The sequence below is a fragment of the Thermobia domestica genome, chromosome 5 (genome assembly GCF_964235325.1).
Source record: "Thermobia domestica chromosome 5, izTheDome1.hap1.1, whole genome shotgun sequence".
Lineage (NCBI taxonomy): Eukaryota > Metazoa > Arthropoda > Insecta > Zygentoma > Lepismatidae > Thermobia > Thermobia domestica.
In genome coordinates this window covers 73,597,822-73,620,682 of record NC_137458.1, presented here as the reverse complement: position 1 = coordinate 73,620,682, position 22,861 = coordinate 73,597,822, and the positions used below count along the sequence as shown (strand labels likewise).

At 35.1% G+C, this 22,861-nt stretch overlaps 1 protein-coding gene across 1 annotated transcript; it reads right to left on the bottom strand.

Moving 5' to 3' along the window:
- Positions 1–2,897: 2,897 nt before the first annotated feature.
- Positions 2,898–17,620, bottom strand: LOC145685139 (uncharacterized). Its single transcript, XM_081757487.1, has 7 exons — positions 17,445–17,620; positions 15,804–16,004; positions 12,551–12,704; positions 11,339–11,463; positions 7,711–7,837; positions 4,932–5,211; positions 2,898–2,980 (listed from the first exon to the last, which is right to left on the bottom strand). The coding sequence occupies exons 1-7, from the start codon at positions 17,618–17,620 to the stop codon at positions 2,898–2,900; spliced, it is 1,146 nt and encodes a 381-aa protein (XP_081613613.1).
- Between the last annotated feature and the right edge of the window lie 5,241 nt (positions 17,621–22,861).

The window sequence follows — 22,861 nt, the reverse complement described above, 5'->3', positions numbered from 1 at the left end:
ATTAAGTGAGAAACGTCCTCCGACTTTACAGGAAAACCTTCCATCGCCAACTATGACTTGTGATCCTACTCTTCCAAGTGCACTCAATATAAATGAACCTACTTGTCAACTCGATGTCCCCAAGAGTTTTACCATTGCACCTATCAGTAGTACTCCCGCTACTGTCTCCCAGAGAAACCTTGCATCCAATACAACATCTCAGAGTGACTCATCAACCTCCAGTACCATTGTGACGACTTCTTCGGATCTTCCACAACAAAGTCCTCCTGCTCCAGCATTTCCAAAATCGGAAGAGGATCAGTTACCTGAAACCGCCGTAAATACTCCGTTGTCAGCGATCCCGGATGAATCCCGCCAGGAAATGAGTGTTTCATCTGAGATGGATTCTCCAACTATAGAAGCATCCCACTTTCCCGCTCTACCCGAAAAGAGGCGTAGAAAAGGCCGATCTCAGTCCTCACCTCGTGATAAACCCAATCGAGCCAATAAACATCAGAAAACTAAAAGTGTTCTCCCTGAGAACCATAATTGTGTGTCTGGTTTCACAAGGTCACGAGCAGATCCCCATCAAAGTGAACCGAGTACTAAGGTAAACGATGTTGCTGCCCCTCCAGACAAGTGATCATTTCACCTCCCAATTTAGGTTGGGAATATGTGCGAGAGATATTACCCGTCTTTGTTGTGATAAGTGCATTATGCCATTTCTTGGTGCAGTGTTTATTTGGTGTATTTTTCTTCTTTTGTGGCCATTACCTATGTTTGCAACGCGTATAGCCACAATTAATATCAACGGTATTTCAAGTCTTACTAAGCAAAAAGCATTAGCCGATTACATCAACAAATCAGATCTGGACATAATTTTCCTTCAAGAGTGCAATATTGATCATTTCTCCTATCTCTTTAATCATATGTGGGAAATCAATCCTTCCGAAACTGGTTCTGGCACTGCTATTTTATATCGTAAGGATATTTCTTTAACCGACTTTTCTAAATTTCCGTCAGGTCGCATTATTACAGCCAATTATGAAAATATACATTTTTGTAACATATTCACCTTCAGGCAATAATAATGTCAGTACCACCTTAATTAATTTTGTGCGCTCCATAAACGTTCAACCAGTATGCTTTTCTGATCACTGTGCTGTGGTTTGCACCGTTGATTTACCCATCCGTAAGTACTTAAAGTCATCCTTTGTTTGGTCGCTCAATAACAGCATTTTAACTGACGAGGATCTTCAGTTGCTCATTACCAATAGATGGAATTATTTAATGCATTTTAAACCTCACAAGAAAAGTTTGTTTTCATGGTGGTTATATCAACTTAAGCCTTCTCTTTCTATCTCACCGACGTTCCCACGGAGTTACATTCTGGTACACGAGATTTGATCTGTGTAGGAGACTACAACGCAGTGTTAGATCCTATAGACTCAAGTTTTGGTTACAATACTTCTCTTACACTGCGTAAATTGGTTCAAGACTTTAAGTTAGTTGACGTATGGCGTCATTATAAAGGTAACACCCCAGGGCACACTTTCTTTAGACAAAATGGATCCTCACGTTTGGATAGGATCTATGTCAGTACCACCTTAATTAATTTTGTGCGCTCCATAAACGTTCAACCAGTATGCTTTTCTGATCACTGTGCTGTGGTTTGCACCATTGATTTACCCATCCGTAAGTACTTAAAGTCATCCTTTGTTTGGTCGCTCAATAACAGCATTTTAACTGACGAGGATCTTCAGTTGCTCATTACCAATAGATGGAATTATTTAATGCATTTTAAACCTCACAAGAAAAGTTTGTTTTCATGGTGGTTATATCAACTTAAGCCTTCTTTTCAGTCTATCTGTAAACAACACAGTAAAGACAGATCCTCTCTTCGTAAAGAGCAATATAATTACTACTATAACTTATTATGTGAATACTATAAAGAACTAGCTCAAGGAGTAGACGTACTTCCTCGTATTAAGGAAATTAAGGCACTCTTACTCACTTTACATCGTAAAAAAAAATCAAGGTTTTTTCACGAGAGGCAAAACGACGATGCTTCAACATGAAGTTGCCTCTTTACATACAGTTAGCCGTGAAAGGCGAAGAGGTAAACAAAACCTTATTTCCAAGGTCACCTTTCCTAACGGTGACGTTCACGAGCATGATCGCGTACTCTCAGCTCTGTATGATGCATACCAGATCCTGTATTCCCCCGCTCCAACCCAATCCTCTGAATCCTGCTTCGAACATCCGATCGGTTCTATCACCCCGGAGGCTCGTAACACCCTCAATGAGCCCTTTACAGAATGCGAAGTTCGCCAAGCTATTTTTGCGGGGAAGTTAAACAAATCTCCGGGACCTGATGGTCTTACACTAGAATTTTACCGCCAATTTCACGGCATTCTCACGCCTTTTCTCACAGAAATGTATAACGAGTCACACCCACGTGGAGCTCCGAGTCACACCCACGTGGAGCTCTTCTTTTACGGCTGGCATCATGGTCCTTGTACCTAAAAATGCAGGTGTGCATGATTTTGATAATTTTAGACCGATTACCCTCCTTAACGTTGATCAGAAAATTTTGTCACGTTGTCTTGCCTCTCGTTTAGAACCGTTTTTAAATCAGGTCTTACATAATGATCAGTATGGCTTAAAGCATACCAAACCTATGTATTCAGCATTAAGTAATATACGAGAAGGTATTCATTGGTGTCAGAAAACTAGTTCTCCGCAGGCAGCTATATTAGCTCTTGATTTCCATAAGGCATTTGATAGGTTGTCACATGATTATATGTTTACAGTACTTGCAAAATATGGTTTCGGAGACAGTTTTCTTAATTTGATTAAATTTATTTATACTCAACGATACGTAAAATTAAAAATTAATGGTGCACTTACAAAACCCATCAATGTACGTCGAGGTATTGCACAAGGCTGCCCCCTGTCTTCCATCCTGTATAGCTTGGTTCTCGTGCCCTTTCTTTTAAAACTGGAACAACACATTCAAGGTATACAGATTGGTGCAACAACCTTAAAATTACAAGCATTCGTCGATGATATACATTGTTTTCTTAACAGTCCACACGAACTGTCACGTGTTGAAAACCTCATATCGCACTATGAGCGCATTTCAGGTGCTGTTCTGAATAAACAAAAGTCACGCCTGATGTGTATAAATCCGGCTGACCAACACGTGTATTTTTCTACGATTTCTTGTACTGATCGCATCAAAATCTTAGGTGTAACTTGGCAACGTCGCATAGCAGACACTATAGACTACAATTTTCATACCACAGCATGTACTTTGGTTGCACTCATTCACCAAAGTAAAGCCCGGCATATAAGTCTTGCAGGCCGAGTTTACCTTTTAAATGTTTTTATTTTTAGTCGTCTTTGGTTTTTGACTCAATTATTTTCCTTGCCCAAGAAATACCTCAGTGTGATACGAAAACACACAGGGCAACTGCTGTGGCAAAATCACTGCCTAAGAGTAAGTCACGAGACCTTGTGTTTATCAAAAGGTGCTGGCGGCCTCGGTCTTAAAAATATACAACTTCAGAGCTACTCGCTGTTACTGCATCGCGCATGTCAAACATTATGTTCATATTCCGACTCCCTTTCCAGCAAGGCTTTGTGTGTAACATTACGTCATATTGAGCTACAAGCTCCCCTGCATACACAGCCATGGGCTAGCATTGTGCCATATCTCAAGGACGTATTTATTGATATTAGTTACTCGCTTATTGCACGGAGTCACCTTGAAGACCTTTCCGTAAAGCAATTATATAATCAATTTCACTCTATCACAGTTTCTGTTCCCCGTATAGCAGAACATTACCCACTGAAAAACTGGACGCAAATCTGGGCGAACATTCATGCACCGATATTGTCCCCTGCCCTGCAATCTCTGTGGTACAGTGTTGTTCATAACATATACCCTACAAACGGGAGACTCTATGAATTGGGTATCCGCAGCCTCTCTTTCTGCGGTACCTGTCATGCTCTCGATACTTTACAACACCGGCTCGATAGTTGTTCAAAGAACGTTACAATTTGGTCTTACTATCAAAAAATTATTGCCCGTATATCCGGAACAACTCCTTCTACTATCACTTGTCCGTCACTAATGTTATTTCCTGATTATAAATTTTATCCCTGTACTAAACATAATGCAATTCTGTGGATCACGTCCCATACTATAGATATTCTTTTATGTAATGATTTTAATGGTAATGTGACTTTGTACATCCACCAACTTTTGTTACGCATGCACACTATTGCATTTCCAATTCGTAAACAAAAGTTTGCTAATTTTCTTGCAGCAATTTATTGATGTGTCCATTGTATGTTTGTTTGTTTATGCTTTCTGATGTAATTGGCTGCTAAGAGTACAACTTTTGTTTGTTTATTGATTCTGATGTAATCGACCGATAACAGTACAATAAAGTATTTAAAAAAAAGTGGTAGAGCGTTCATCTCTGGTGCTAGGGGTCTCGGGTTCAAACCCTGCTCCCGCCTAGTGAACTTTGTGGTGGACAAACACTGTGTGCGTGGGTTTTTTCGGGGTTCTCCCGTTTCCTCCCACTTTCTTCATTCCACCATTTCATTCATTACTCATCATCACCGCCTCCTTTAGCCTAACCGGCATAACCGTGGGACGTAAAACTCAAAAATTTCATTTCATTTTCAATTTCCAGTTTCCAAACTCTTGACTGCTCCTATTTAGGGACATTTGAATTATGCTGCTAATTAACGCAAGTCAGTCCTCCTTTAATACAAAATTATGCACTTAATTAGATTATAATTATGCTACATATAAGCCAGTAATGTATATTCTACGTACTAAAAAATTGTGGCATATTCTTGCCAAAACGAAATTCTTGTGGAAAATTGAGATAACAATCTATTGATGTTAATGTAGTTTTCTTGAATGTACCTACCATAATTATAGAAGAGATGTGGAACACATTCACAATTTTCAATAGCTTCTTGAAATTTGCATTGCAGCTTACAAGCTACTGGTGTGTAAATGGGACTTGTGTACAAATAATTCTCATCATCGAATAAACATTTTCTCTGATTGAGATATAATTCTTTCACATCAGGTGTACTGACAGTTGCTGCTAAAGACACTTGAAACGAGTATGTTGCTTTTCCTCCTGGATATACAAAGTAATTCTTGGTAGTCTGTGGAAATTCATCCGGGGCATTCATAAAAAGCTGTAAAGAAATTTTAAAGAGTTCTCTATACATTGATGCTTAAAGCAATTATATAGTATACTTTGGAAAATATACAATATATTCAATTCTAAAACATCACATGTTTTCAATAATTGTTTTCCTATTTCAGGTCGCAATGTAACAGATGGATATACTTAAATGAAAGTTTTTATTTAAAGCTATGAGTGCAAAGATTATTTCTGAGAAAACAGTGATATTAAATCAAGTTAGTATTTGATATATAATTTGATTGAAAGTTGGTAACACTGTTAATCACTATTGAGGGGATACACCGGCAGCCATTTAGAGATAACTAATCATTCAGTGATGAATGATCAGGACTGTAAGTGAACATACATTCCTTTGAAGTACTAGTTTGTAAGTCGTTTGTTGAAAACTTATCTACAATAAATTCCATTTCGTTCCAGTGAACCATTCCTACCTAACTCTCAGGATTTGTCCAGTTCAGTATCACTGATGGGTTTTATACAAATTTGATATCATACTTCTATTATTATAGTACAATTTCATCTCAATTTCATGTTCTAACGCAAAGCATAACATACAGGAGCTCATGTGGGTTCGGATTCCATGTTAATCAATAGTTCCCGTCTCATACAGCCTCGCTGCTGAAAGGGACGTTAAACTCAATACAAAGCATAACATGTCTTTCAAAGTTATTTGCCACATCTCTTTGCTTAATTCTATATATTTGTCCGTAGTAAATTCTATGACAAATTTACATAGTATCAGAAAACATATATACTACGAAGAATACCAATTAAAAATAAATAAACAAGTACTAGTAATAGTATGAAAGAAGGGATCTATAACAAGTATAGAAAATAGGATAGATAATGGTAGAATAAAATGACAATAGTAGAATAACAATGAATAACATAAGGTTTCTTGCAAGCAGTGATGTAACTTTTCTGATTCGTAATAACATACTCCATTTATTCCTACATCGTTGTTTAGCCGTAAAATTTATTGGTAATAAATATTGTCTGAAAACTGTTTCATGAAGTGAAAATCTAACGATTCTTCACTTCTGCAAAATGTTTCAAAAACTGTTTTTGAAATAACTGATAAATTTACAAATGCTTCTCTTCGCTTTCTCGTTACATTTTAAACAGTGGAATGGGGTATTTGTACTTTAGGAACTCGATTTATGTTTCCTGCACTTTACCACACACGTACGCAGAGAGAGAGAGAGAGAGAGAGAGAGAGAGAAACCGCATTACAAAATTTTCAGATTACCGAAAGCTAGTTGGGAAATTATAACTTGTTGCTGTCTAACTTTCAGGAATTCAATTTTATAGCTCAACGTACAGTTAAATATAGTGAAAATTTTCCATATAACATTCAAAATTGTTCAGGTTATGAAAAGTTTTTCCACTTGTTTCTACATCATAATGAAAATTTTCCGATGCATGAAAATTCCTTTCACTTGATTTTGCGGAGAAATAAAACTTTCTGATTCACAAAAAGTTTTTTTTTTACTTTTTACTTCAAAATTATAAAAAAATTTCCTACTTATAAAAAATTTTCAATTTTTTCATACATGACAGAAAGTTTTTTGATTCATAAAAAAATGTTTCGTCTGTTCCTACATAGTATCGGAAATTTCCTGAACAATGAAAGCTTTCAGATTCTTTAAACAATCTTCCACTTTTTAATATTTCTATACATGAGGTCAATCAATTTTCTAGTTAATGAGGAATTGTTACTTGATCGCTGATATCTGTCTAGAACGGAAAATCTTCCGCGGAAAATTTTCCACCTCACGTCACTTCTTGTAAGTAATGTTTGTGAAGAGTTGAAACATTAACATGAAAGAAATGCAAAAGTATTATAAAGTTCTTTTGGAGGGATGAAACAGTATTGTCTGAACTTGTGATTAAATCGTTAAAACAAAGTAAAAATGAAGAAAAGTAATGTAAGGATTATTAAATTGCACTTACTAGAAAAATTAATATCTTATAAAAAGAAAGCTGAGTAGAAAGAATTAGTTGAGAAAACAGCGTGTCTGGATAGTAGTACACAAATGGACAATATTAGAAAAAATATATTAAGAATACATTATCATGAACACTCTTTGGAAAGTAAATGTGTTTCGAATTATCTGATTGAACGTGAAACATAGGAAGAGAAAATTATGTATTGACGAATGATATTAAAATTGGTATCTCTTACCTGATGGCGGAGAAAGTCATGGAGAAAGCAATATTTAAGAATGTTTCCCGAGTTGCGATGGTAGAATATTTAGATGTTTGCATTGTGTGTTAGTATTGAAAAGAGGGACTATCAACTCAAAGGAAACTATTCATGAATTTCCATTAGTTGTTCCTTTTAATTTTCTTACTTTCTTCTCAAGTATATTATATAATGATTGTTCATTTGAAATATTTAGAGTATCTTGATAGAAATTTAATTGGGGTAATATATTTTAGACAGAAAGCTACATAAATTTCACGCAAAGATGAGAGAGTTTATTACCTTCATATTTTTGCCTAGGTAAGCCACAACTTGTGCTATCTTTCCACTCATATCGAAAGTGTCATACTGCACCATTGCCGTATCCTTCTCTGCTGTTTTCTTTCCTTCATTGTCTTCCTTTGCCTCGCTACCAAATGATAAAATAATTGTAAGACTCATTTTACGTGTACGTAGAATTTAAGAATATCTTAAATTAGATATTGGACTCTTATCTCAAGAATTTAATGCAGCTACATAGAAATATGTTTGTGTTTTTACTACAAAATACTTAAAACACTAAAAGTTCTCCCTTTATTAGTTTACCTAAGTTACTTTAAATACTCTTGTACGTACATTGCGTTCATCCCAATTTTAAAATCACTTATTGTCGAGACTCCTGTAAACAAAGTTTTTATTACATGTGAAGCAATTTCCAGAATTCTGTTTATTCTTTTGCGAAGAAAATAATTGTAACATGTTATAGTATTGTTTCTTATAGAGGAAAAACTGACTTTCCAAAGTTTGAAAACTACTGACGATTCTTACAACGAGAAGGGGGCGCGGTGGCTCAGTGATAGAGCGTTCACCTCCGCTGTTTGAGGTCTCTGGTTCGATCTCAGTTCGCGCCGTGTGGACTTTGTGGTGGACAAACACCGTGCTCGTGGGGTTCCTCGGGATTTTCCCGTTTCTTCCCACTTTCTTCATTTCACTCATCTCTCATCATCACCGTCTCCTTTAGCTTAACCAGCATAACCGTGGGATGTAAAACTTAAAGATTTCGTTTCATTTCTTATAATGAGAACTCGAGTTTTGTGCAGGGACGTTTGAGCTTTAATTTTTTAAGCTAAGAATTCATATTCCAGCCTACACACCGCAACAATTTGAAATTGAAACTGATTTTTGTTTCCGGCAGTATCGATTTTGTGCAAGCAGTCTATGGTATATGATAAATATTGCGGAATATCTCACAACAATCAATGGACAGCTCATTCACTTTGACATCGTATTAACACGTGTAGCTGTATTAAGTATGAGCAATGCTCATTGAGCATGTGATGTGAAAATCTGATTTCAACATAGAATAAAAAACCTACATCAAGTTGTACTAGTCCCTGGATAAAACTGGTACGGAACTTTTAAAATTTTCAGCAAGTGTGTGTGGATAATTATTTATCCCGTGCGTGTCTAAATAGTACAGGTGTTTCAGTAAGAAACGGAAGTCAAAAACAACAAGCATTCGGATGCAGGAACGACCGCGAAACCACCGTATTTGGTTGAGAAAGTGATAAAAATCAGTACTAAAGACCCAAATGCTACACTTCAAGTCTTTGCTGAAACGTTAAAGCTAAATAAAGAAACATTTGATGCAAAGAATGAAATTTATAAGGTTCGTGTATCAACGTGATGACAGTTGATATTTGTTTCATAGCAGCGCCCTAGTCACAAGCCTTTGGGATCTATGTTTTTTGGTTATACCCTGCTTATTCACAGATCTGGCTCCGTATGATTTTTTTTTTTTTTTTTTTGTATCTGAAAACTGTACGGAAATGTTCCTACTTTGATGTTGTGCCAATAATTAAGAAGCAAGGCCCAAACTTAAACTGGTTTTAAACAGCATTATAGAAAAGTAATTCTGGCAATCCTTTCATGCATTACTAGGTAGTGCGGAGCGATGTATGGATACACACCTGGAACATTTTAATGTAACTAAATTTCTGTGCTCACATGTTTACTTTTCACAACACTAATTGCGATTTCAAATTTCCTCACTGTGTGCTATACTTATAGGTGTAGTTACTGGTGTACAGTAAAGATATTACCGTATAAATATAAAAGTAACATAAAATATCTTAAACGGAAAACGTGAATAGGAAACAATGCACCTCTACACGAACTATTTACAATTTATTAAAACTATATGCATTAAACATCTTCGCTTATATAACGAAATAACCATTAACATTAAGAATTGTACTAATAAACTCTATCTCCTAAATCATAATGAGAATAAATAATAACTACAAATCGTTATCCAACAATTCCTGAAATTTATACAGACAAGATTACGCTATCACATTAAACTACAAATTATAATGAAAAAAGAAATTGTTAATTCAACTAAACATATTACAAAGTAAAAATGTTTACACTTCAATTTAATTACTTACACATATTCATATTTAAAAATGTTTAGTATTATTTAAAATTCCGATAAAAGTGTGTATATTAAGCACAATTACAATATCAAGTAAACTTATGGGAGCAAACTTCTATTAATATAGTGGTGTTACTATGTTGATATTAATCAACGATTCATTTATTTTTCATATACTTTTGTATTATATCAAAAACGTGAACTTCCACACGGTTAACATAGAGTCTAAGCGCCTTCTTGGGTGGGAGACTCGGATTCTATTCTTACTAGGAGCTCATGCAGTTCGGACTTCATGTAAATTTCTGCGTCTTATACATCACTACTTCTCAAAGGGACGCTAAACCCAAACCCAAGTCAAAAATATAGTGAAAACTTATAGTGTGAAGGGGATCAACTTTTGAATGTTATCATGGGACATCATTTCGAAGTAAGATTTTATCACAATCGCACATCTGACACTATTTCGAATTTATCTCTAATCATTTCATACTTATTACGCTCATAATATCTGTTTATTAGCTTACAATTGCCTTTCCAAACTTGCAAGCCAATTTAACCTCATATTGTATACTGAAAATGCATTACAAACTTGATGTTGTTTGGGGACCATTCGATATTACTCGATTAGCTATTTTTCTGATGGGTTACTTTTGTCTGATGTGGGACCATTTTAGGGGAGAGACTCAAAGAAAACTCTTAAAGTCGAAAACTAAGAACTACCCTCATGTGTATCTTGATTTTTTCGTATCTGTGAAAAGGGACAGCAAGTGTAACTCAACTTATTTTGACGTACACATAATTAATTCTGAGTACGCTAGTAAAAATTAGATTCTATTTCACAATTCGTTCAAATTTTATTGACGAAAGACTGCAGAATGTACAGGCTCATTCTTTGTTAGCAGCTGAGTGTATGCGTAACGTACATACACAAAGGTACAATGTTTTAGGGACTTCACTTTATAGCAGTACCAACAGGAAAATCAGAGTTTTACGTCCACGTTTATCCGTGTGGGTTAAAGAAGACAGTGATGATGAGAAATGAATGAAATGGTGAATGAAGAATGTGGAAGGAAATTGGAGAACCGCGATAAAACCCACACACACGGTGTTTGTCCACTACAAAACCCACTTGGCACGAGCTGAGATCGAACCAGGGATCCCAAGCACCTGAGGTAAATGCTCTAACAATGAGCCACCTCAGTACCAACAGAAGTGACATTGTACTTACGAATGCCAAAGCTCTTAATAGACATCAAGAGGACTTTTAAAGAAGTATTGAACAGGCAATGTAATTAGTACAAAGTGAATATAAAGATCTTAGGTACATGCAAACATAAAGAAATTCAAAATATTTCTAAGAAATCAATGTAAAATTTTATATTATTTACACATATAGCTACCTAATACGACTTCAATAAATTGCTATGTTTGCAATCTTTCTTTAAGTATTAGTATTGTGTCAATAACATTGAATCCTTCAAAATTACATATTACCTAGCTGGTGTTGTTAATTCAGAATTTGTTGCAAAACACAAACCATACTCAGTTCTCAGCGTTTCTTTTTGATAGTTACTGCGACTGTGAAGGTGGATCACTGAAACTTTCGGTTCACTTTTAACCTGCAAGAAACGTTGATTAATTACTTAAATAAATAGCTAATCAATTAAAAGTTGTACCATAAAGTTGTGGGTTCATTGAGGAGTGAAGAAAATTATGTAATATCATAATTATTTAATTCACAGTAGTTGGTCATTCCTTATTTCGTATGTGTTTAATTTACTTATTTCTAAATTCATTGTCTCGAACGTGAAATGTACCTCAATTCTTATCTCAGTCTCGATAATATTCACCTCTGAGTAAATCATTAGAACTTTGGTAAGATGACCAGTGGGACATTGTTATTACAGCAATTGGAACGTATCCACCAGAAATTAGGTATGTTAAAAGCAGCCAACCGAGTGCTAGTGAGTTATTCGTTTCAACTACTGCAAAGCCACATGTTGCTAAGATAGTTTATCTTAACGGTACGCGTAAAAAGCTAAATCTTCTAGATATACATTACTATTTCTTAATAGGAAGCTCTTTGTACAAAGCGATTGTATCAGTTTATTTAAACGCAGTGAAATTTAGGCCTTAATAATCTCAGTTCCCTGTATATACATACATAGGACGGTGTTACGTTAACTGACGTTCTCGATTTTCATAAATTATTTAACTAACAAAGATGGCTAATTAAGTACATGGCTCATCTGGGCCATGTCATAGGTGTAACTCCAATTAGGCAGGTAGTTAAAGTTACAACGTTATTCAAGTTAGAAGTTTATACGCACTTTAATAGCTACTTTTTAATGAAATTTCTCTCTCATGTTTTCAGGTCTATCAACATCCCTGAACGCTCTTATTTCAAAATAAAATACGAACAGCTATTCTTTTGACTTTCAAGTTATTCTAAAATTAATACGTGTCTGATCCATTGATATTAGAAAGGCACGCAATTAATATTAGCTAATGTAGATTCAATTATGTGCATCACAAATACCCACTTGCAAACACAATAGTCATATTATTATCATACCCAAACAAACATTATAAGATTCACAACTGCTTAACAAACACAGAATAGAAAACACTTATTCTTGTGACAAGTAAATCAGATACTTTATCCATTTCCGTTTCACATCTTTAGAAATATAAGAATGTACTTACCTTATCTCTAATTTCATTAAGAGAGGTATTTGGCAAAATATCAACTCCTTTAAAACGTCTGAATTCCTTTAAGTTCGCAGCCTTTACATTTGCAACAGATTCAATATTTTCGATATAGTGATTTAGTTTCTTCTTCTGCAATTTTCCAAACTTTCTGGAAAGTCATAAAATATAGATATAAAAAAGACAATAATAACTAGGGTTTCTTACGGAACAAGAGTTAAACTTTCTCGTCCTGACTGAGAAAGTTGCCCATCTCGTAATGTGCATATGTTTCTGCTAGAAGAGTTTAACCTCGTGTCGAAAATTGTGTCTTGTATGCAACTATTACTAAATTTTTGAGAATTATTTACTCGTTTCCTTTTCTTTATAAGTTTATTGGTTTTCTACATGAATGGAAATAAAATTTTCTGACAAACTTCGGAATTAATTTTATCAGTTTATATTGAAATATATGATTTTTGTAGAAACAATATTTAATATATAAGGACTGTTCATTTAATTCGCAGATTTTTATAGTATTGATTGTACCTTGGAATCCTCAACGCGCATCTCGGCGGTAGTGATGACTTTTAGCAATCTTCTGGGCACAAGTAGAGTTCCATATTACAAAACACAAGAAGACAAAACTTCTAATTAGTATTCGCTCTCGGGACAAGTTGGTACAAGTGAACAGTGGCCTGTCCACCGTGACAATGCTCCCTATCACACTACAATAGTGGTGCCATGCAGGGCCGTGCATAGGAGTTTACATACATAAACAATATATTTCAGATCTGTAGCATTTCTTTTATAGGTGTGTGCGTAATTACAAAATATGGCGTAGATGTCAAAATTTGATGTTCACGTCGCGTGTACAACAACCTTACAAATAGAAAAACATACATGTATATGCCAAAAAGTAGGATGAAAACAAAATATTACGGACGAATTGTTATTGTGCCAAAGGTGACAAAAGTCAATATATATTGTGGCAGTCAAGGTGTTAAAAGACAAATGATTTGATGCAATCAAAGAGAGCCATAACATTTGTTCCAGGACTGCTTTCACATATGGCAACAACATTGGAATCAGTGAGGCAGGAAGCAAGTACTTCGAAGGGAACAAGCATAAATAGGTGGTATGTATCAAACATACGATCTTATAGCATCAGTCCTGTGACTAAATGAATAGCCCTTGTATGTATCATGTAGGTGAATGTATTTGTAGACTATACTTTCGTTGTAACTATTACCTTCATTATTTACCGTCTTCAAATAGGAACCGACTTTTGCATATGGCAGAGGTCTGATGTTCAAGAAGTTTGTCATCATTCGTTATCATTGTTTGGACAGTTTTAGAGAAAATGGGAGAAGAAACAAGCTCTTTTTTAGACAGAGAATAACACAAATATTTATTAGTATATTTATTATTTTCCGGTTCATATCAGGAGGAATATCTAATTCAGATATATTGGTTATATCATGGAGATATCTTCCGCGTAATCGGCCTAGTTAATTGCTGACTCTCATCCTTGGTGCGAGATGTCCCGGGTTCGATTCTCAGTAGAGATACTCGGTCGAAAAAGTAAAAGTAAGATTTCCCATTCACACCAGGCAAACGCGGAGATGGTATCTAATATACAGGTCCAAGGCCGCTTCCTTCCTTCCCTTTCCTTGGATAGTGTGATCACCGAGGGACGTCAGACCTCATACGTGACGGGCTAACATGGTCATAGAGGTCAAAACCCCAGAAACTTAACAATAATTTTTCAAAAATATATCTTCCGCCAGATAGTCGTAGCATTTCCATTGGTTGACTTTTACATCGTTCACTGTATTAATTCCGTCCATCTTCTGTAAATATAACGATTCTTTGTGCAATGTGATATTAATAAATAAGTAAATGTAACTTGGCTTTAGTTATCACGGTTATAATTTTGTGACTAAAACCGATTTCTAACGACTAATTAAATTGATGTTTATGAAATATCAATTTTGACGCCTGGCAAAAAGCTCACTTCAGCAACACCATAAAAGAATGGACTAAGGTCATGTGTCTAACATCACAAAATCTGCGTACATCTATTATAACAGGTTGTGGTATCCTGACAGTCAAAAGGCAACACGTTGTAGAACAGAGTGATATGAAAGTGTACCTTACAGAGCACACAGCTGTAAGCGATTTTCTTCACGAATTCAAATTAAAGCATTCAGCACAAGAAGGCCCAAAAATCATTACCTGTGATTTAGAGCCAGAAATGGCGAATTAGTTTATTTCCGGTTAAATAACATTCCAAGATGAGTCCTTTGAACACCAACATCATACTCGTATGAGCCTCTAGGAAATGAAAGCGAACCTTTGAGCTATTGCACATATGTTAAGCATTCAGCATATCGCTGGCGTTCGGCAGTGCTGTGTAATAGAGAGAGTGAAAAACTTGAACTCACAGATGCAACATGACTTGACACCAGCCAACAAAGATCACCCTCTGGAAGTGTGCACTTCTCTAAGTGTAAGGAATGACAGGAAGTTCCTTATATCGGTTTGGCCTTCAGATACACAATGGACAGGATAAGGGCTTGAATCATGATCAACATTCAGGAAGGTTTGAAAAAAACTTAAATTTTTTGCAGGTAGGGTGTCTATGTAGAGAGTGATTCTCATTTGTTTTTCAGTCGAGGTGAAACTATCTCTGTTGATCGCTGCAATGCTGTACTCTATAAATGCTCCGCAGATTAGCCAACATGTATGAAGTAATTGTAACACGTATGCTGTTCCCATTCCAATGGCAATTCTGTTATTGCCTTAACAACAGTGCGAGCTCCTCGTGACTTGTAATATGAATCTCATCCAGATCTAACCTTAAAAGATGAACTTGGTTTCTTATCAATATTTATGGTACATCAATATTTTATTAGCTTCGATATTATCGATATTTTGCTTGCATCTATTTCCGATGTTCAAATGTAGCACCGTCCTATACATTTGTCTTACTCTTTGCTCCCTCCTCTGTTACTTCTCTGTATTGCTGCTCCGAAAGTAAAACATGCTCTGATATAATAGATCAGTCAATTAAAATTGGTTGGTATAAGGCATATATTTTAAATATGAGAATTGAGGAAACATTATAGACGAATATAGATTGTTTTATATGTGGAGCCAACTACTAATCAGTTGCTTTCAAGTTCTACGTAACAGACTTAAATTTTCTACACATCAAGTACAGGAATAGATATAATCCATTCTAAAGTACAAATTGATGTCCACTTACTGTTTTATATATTTCTTCACATTACGACCTTTGGCGATGGGATCATCGCATATAGTAATGGAGGAAACTCGAAATATCCATTCATTTCTATTTCTCTCGATTGTTAACACTGTTGGATTTTCCTGGAACTTCAACCAAGACTGCATAATTATCATGACTGTTGCAGCCACTGATGCAGAGAAACAACTCACCCATAATAGCCTGTAATTAGAGATTAATAGATGAAGGTTTTTCTCTAACAGTAAACAACATATATATTAATCTCAAATATAGATTTGATTACTCAGAGCCATCAAACTTTCAGAAAAGTGAAAGCAATATTTACAGAAGGATTAATACAATAAATAAATATTTACGTGATGAAATGGCTAATAACTGACAGACTAGTGCTAAGATCGATAGAAAAGTTGATAGTATCATACTGATGAATGCTGAAATTCAAACTCTACACTTATACTGTCGTGTTCACTTATTATATTCGGTTTCAGAACAATTGTGGTTCATTGGAAAGTGGATGCGTTTAAGTCAAAAATGTCATCATTAAGACTATTGTATCACTTCTGTTGAGTGCAGAACTTAGATTTTCGAGACTCGAGGGTATCTGTTCTGAAGTCTAATCCACAGAATTCACCACAGGTGTTCAATAAAGTTCAGTTTGGGGATTGGCGAGTTAGGAGTGGTGTTGTTGTTCAACATGATGTTCTAGCAGTTCTAGCAGTTTGAAAATTGGTTCTTGGCACTATATCACTATATCAGTTATTGGCACCATATCAGTTCTGATATGAAACCATATCAGTTCTAGTAGTTTGAAAAATGGTTCTTGGCACGAAACTTTGGGTTATAATAGGATACATATATATCCTAAAACATTCAACTAAGTGTGTGTAAATGTTTCCTAGGAGCGTAATAACAACACCAGTAAGAAAACAGTAAAACTAACTACCTACAACATCACAGAGCCGCTATCATGTTTCACGGTAGCAAGGAAACAGATGCTGCCATAACCTTCCTCGGGTGTCCAACATACACAACAATGGATTAGCATGTTGTTGCAAATAAGGTGGAAGAGAATTATTTGGAAAATGTTATAAATTTATAATCGTCAGAGGTACATTTTGCTTGTTCTCAGCCAATTTCTACGGCGCTAAAACGTTGTTGATCATGCTCAGTGGTTTTGACCAAACCTTGGATATTCAGGTCATGCAACTCTCATGTAGTTATCTCAATAGGCTGTTTAAGCTGCTAATTGATTCTTGTAGCCACTTTATGGGCTAGATTGTAATAGAGCAGGAGGAATCTGTTGCAACAAAACTCGCGACTTGTTGTGTGACCGGTTGGAATGACCAACATATTGTTATTTTCCCCTAACTAACGTTATAAAGCGTTTGGGTGAGTCTGTATTTAAGTTTCAAAATTTTATTTAACTTGGACTTTATACGAGAACGCGGTTTGTTAAGTAGAACAACTACTGTAAGTTCGGCAAAAGAAGAAACTACTTTTCTTTAAGAAAAAATCCTTGCTTTTAAGACTTTTATTTCCGAATATAATAAACACACAAAAAAAATTCAATGCAAGTGTAATAATAGATATTCTAGGGTGCGCATATATGTTCTAGGGGAGCTCAGCTCTCTTTGAACATGCCTGAATTCAACACTGTTACTGAGCTTGGCGACAACCATCATACTACAGAAGCTTTCCTGCCAGCCATTTTTACATTTCGCAGTTACTGTTTTGAAATAGTTCTGCAAACCATCATCCCTTGGACACTGTTTTCCACGAATTACGTAATACACATTCGTACATGCACTTGCACCCATTATAGTGGAATTAAAACTTCCTTGAAACTCTAACAATAGTTTTTAAAGAATGTAAAATATAAAGTCTAATCTAATGGATCGATATTATTATTATTATTATTATTATTATTATTATTATTATTATTATTATTATTATTATTATTATTATTATTATTATTATTATTTCTTTAATATTATTCTATTACTTTAAATTGGATTACTTTTCTAAAATCGTCCGTCCTTTTCTTGGTATCTCACTTAATCCATGTAAAGACGTCTGCTTCAGATATAATTTGGAGAATTGATACATATCTCAGATTTCCAACAAACAAGTAACCTATATAAAAAAAAATGAAAGTAAAATTTGTCACTATGAACAAGGAAATTAGATAATATATATATTCATAAAAACAAAATTTACCAAGGTTCTTTCTGAATATTCCGTCCCATACACTACCGGTACCGGTCCAATCCGCTTTTGGTCGCTACATAATTCACAATACAACTTTTACTTCTCTCACTTAGCACTCTTTAACAGATGATATAGCCCTCAACATCATAAAATAATTGAGTTGGATGGATTTACGTATCAATTTTATTTCATTCTTCAAAATGACGTATGTAATATTCTTCCTGCTACGTTTGATCTGGTTGCAAATCTCTAAGCTCATTAGTCAAATCTCACATAGTAAACGAAGTTCTAAATTTCGTTTATATCTAGTTAGAAATTATATTTCTAGACTTACATATCGGAAATATTTTACTAAATAAGAACAAAAAATGTATTTTGACAACAAAAGAGTTCATAAAGCTTGTTATCACTTCAAGAGTCTTATAACCATTCTAGTTTGTCTAATAGTTATCGTGCATGCCTTTTCTGCGTTGAGTCTCGGAATCGAGTCTAAGCACATCACTCTGACCCAGATCAGACTTTAGTGTCGTCCTTTGTAGATTTGTTGCTGAGAAGGTAAATAACTTAGTAAGTAATAGAGTCACAGAGCAATAATTTTCTATTCGTAGTTTGCCAAACAAAATGTTCGAGTTGAAGGAAGTCAATATTCGCGTCGCTGGGATGCCGCTAAATGTATGTTTAAACGTGTGCTCACTTGATGTAGATCATTAGAGCACACTTCATTGCTGGAAGATGGGCTGCTTTTTGTGACCGGTCAAGTCAGCGCAGACAGCAAAGATCGAAGGTTTTTGTGAATCGGGGTAGAGATTCACCATAATTTTTTTCCGCACATGCTATCGTCCCATCATCCACATTACCAGATCCTAAATCACTTAGCAAGTATACTTTTTTACAATATACATTCCATGCTTTCTGTTTCCCAATGTCTGCGAACTGACTGGTGATGATTTGGCGGATATTTTTGTAAAATGTGTGCTAAACTTTCTAAACAGGTCGTGCTCACGAATTCGAAGAGGGGAACAGCAAGTGTTTACTGACATATCAGGCGAAATATTGAAGGACGAGATTGTCCGCTTCCTCAACATTGGAAATGTTTTATTGATTTGCCTGAAAACAAATCTGACCTCCTAGCATTTCTTCCTTTAGAGCTGATTAGGTTCTGTAGGCAAACATTGAAAGACGAACAGCTAGTTATCACATCGGTTAGATTTACAGACTTACTTCACGTGGAGTCATCACAGGGAGAATACCTACCGTTTCTTAAATATAATAATAAATAGGATAATACTTCACGCATACCACGCTTTCAGCTGCGGTTACAAGCAGCTGCTCATTGACTCCAAATACACGGATGTTCTTGTTCTCCTTATACATTTTTTAAACAATTAAGGCAGAATAATATGGATGTCTATTAGAACAGCAATAAAATTACAATTTATTCCAGTGTATACAATTGTGAACGATGCTCAACGATGAAATACCATTCCTTGCCAGCGTCCCATGTACTTATTGAAAGCGACAACACCAGTCAGTTCGCAGACATTAAGAAACAGAAATCATTGAAATATATATTATAAATAATCATACTTCCTAAGTAACATAGGATCTGGTAAAGTGGATCATGAGACAATAGCATACGCAGAAGAATTTGCGATGAATCTCTATACCGACTCACAAAAAGTCTCGATCAATGCTGTCTGTGCTGATTTGGTCGGTCACAAAAACTCAGACCAACTTCCACCAACGAAGGATGCTCTAATGCCCAACATCAAGTGAACACATTTTCATACATTTAGAGGCACGCCAGCGACTCGAATATTGACTTCCTTCAACTCGAAGGTTTTGGTTGACAAACTACGAATGAAAAATTGGTGCCCAAATGGAGAACTCAGGAGTCTATGGCTAAAAGTTGCCCAGAGATAAAATCTTGTACATGTAAACATACGTGGGACACAAACAATTGCAAGTGTGTGCAGGCTTCAGTAGAGTGCATGAAAAACTGTAGCTAATGGTAACAAGTGTTATAATTTACCTGTAAACATTTATGTACCAGAAAATGATTCATCTGGTGAGGATTTAAAAGACTAAAGAAATTTTGGGCAGATTTGATATGATAATGTAGAATATTAAAATAGTTTTGCTTGTTTCCAGTAATTAGTAAATATTTAATGAAGTTCGATGTAATATTCTCATAAGTTACATACAAATAGAGTTATTGAGGTTTCTGCAAAATCATTTTTAAAGTAACCACTGAGAAAATACAGACCATTCTTGATTTTAGAAATATCCTTTAGGTGTACAACGATATTATCAATTAACCTATATATCACCTGTAAATGGTGTTTGCCCTCACTTAAGACATCTTTACATATGTTCTTACCTTATTAATATTTTCTGCTTTTTCATTATGGTAAGATAAAAATTTTGTTAAAGAAATAAGGAATTATTTTCAAAGACCTGTGGAAATACTGCACACAAATAGAGTTTAAAAATCTGAATCAACCTGAATATGAAGTGTAAATGGATTTTAACACTATAAAAGATACCTCTACTTATCTCATAATTTTGTTATCCTTAACACACGGTCGTATCAAGTGATCGGAGATCTAGAAATGATCATGACAGTGCAGGAGAGCGCAAGGGAGAAGGGTGAGAACTGTTCTTCAAATATTGGGGGAAAAATCAGCTTTTATCTCAGAAACAAAACTTTTACTGACTAACGTGAGCTAAAATTCAGTGATACCATTCGAAGCATCAGCATTCGAATCAAAGTGCACTTTCCTTCAAACTTCCCTCGCTGTACGCTGTTTTTGGAAGTAAACCTAACCAAATTGGTACCGCTGGAAAGATGATTTAATGCTCTACAAACTATTTAGAGATGTTTTTCCATATCTCAACTCATTGGGGAGATACAGAGCAAAAAAGAAAATATTAGGTAGAAAATATATAAGTTTTTAATGTTTAAGTTAAATTTTCCGAAAACCTGTTGTGTCTATCCATGCATGAATAGAGAAGAGCGTAAAGAATGGCTTAGAGATAAAACTGAAAAAAGAAATTCATTAATATTTTGATTAGTTTCTGAGATATGGACTTTTATTTGAAACGCTCACTTTTTAGTTTCAGTAGAGAAGGATGGGGTGTACGGGGGCACCTTCCGCTCGCATGAAGCGACCGACGGTTTAGAAATGATCAAGATAGTGGACTTGATGATTTAGCACCACCGGTTAGTTTTATTCTCTTGGGTTGAACGAAACTTAATAACCACGTGTTCTGCCTCCCGACTATGTTATAAATAGTGAAACTTTCTTATATTTCTAGACTTACATGTCGGAAGTATTTTATTAAATAATAACAAAGAAACGTATTTTGACAACAAAAGAGTTCATAAAGCTTGTTATCACTTCAAGAGTCTTATAACCATTCTCGTTTGTCTAATAGATATCATGCATGCCTTTTTTGCGTTGAGTCTCGGAATCGAGTCTAAGCCCATCACTCTGATCCAGATCAGACTTTAGTATCGTCCTCTGTAGATTTGTTGCTGGGAAGGTAAATAACTTAATAAGTAACAGAGTCACAGATTGCATCACGTCAACACGTTTGATTTGGTTTTTGATGAACTAAAACCCTCAACAAGTTAAATTTTATCAAGTTTAGGTTTAGCTATAAAATTGTACTCAAATTAAATAAAATATACTTTAATATAAGTGAATATTTGATAACAGAAAATATTTAAGTTCTTAGATTGTCAACTGCAAAATCATTTAGTTTCATTTTAGTCATGTATTCCACGAATACATTAGTATTTTTCGTCCTAGGAAATATACTATTCCGCTAACTTAAATACCATTGCGAGTTATCATTTACGTAAGGATGATACCACAGGAATACGCGAAAAATTTAGTTTTAGAAACCCATATTTTGGCTTCAATTCCCAGACCCATATTCTAACTTTCGATTCTTAACATTCTGAAAAAAAAACTGATGTTATTCCATCAAGAAATTATTGAGATTCTGTATCTCCCGAACGGACATGTGGACAGATAAGGTAAATATATATAAATGAGTTTTTGGTAAACATTATTCCTTAAAAACCAAGCAATATCATTGATAACTTTCACAAAAGACTGAAAATAGGGAAGAAAAAGCACTATACCCTTCTTCCTTATTTTCAGTAAGCACCACATCCTTAGGTAAACTTAACGTTGAGTGAAGAAAATCTGGTGACTTATTGTTTTTAATATGTTTGCCAAAGATAAACTTTGTCAGATATGGAGTTAGTTAGTAGGTCGTAGTTCAAGTGGATTAAGATGTCTAAATGGGTCAACACGACGTAACCCACTGCAACCCACCGTAACTCATTCTGACCCACCATGACCCACTTTATCAACTCAATCCACCAATCCACTCTGACCATCGATCCACTCTGCTCAGTGAATTCTAGACAGCATCTTCGCAACACTAGTGAATTTTTCTACGTTTTGCTTTGAAGGCCTCCAATTTTTGTCCTCTTTCATTTGTTTCTATTTACTTATCTGAGATGAGTATATCTAAGTGAAGAAATAACTTAAGGGACTTTTGGATATTGATATTTGTAATTATAGTAATAGTAATATGACTTACTACTTGCCTTTCGAGACACCGTCGAATTTTACACTTTCTTTTTATGTTGGCCTACTTTACCCTTATTTAAGACGCTCGCATTTCATTCTATTTTCCACTCAAAAACATCTGTAATTCAACAAGAAAATAATTAAATTAAATCCATCGTGATATGTATGGTCCATGATCAACTTTTTACCATTTTATATCGTGAAGGTCAGATCACATATTGAGGTGAGGTGGTTTTGAGT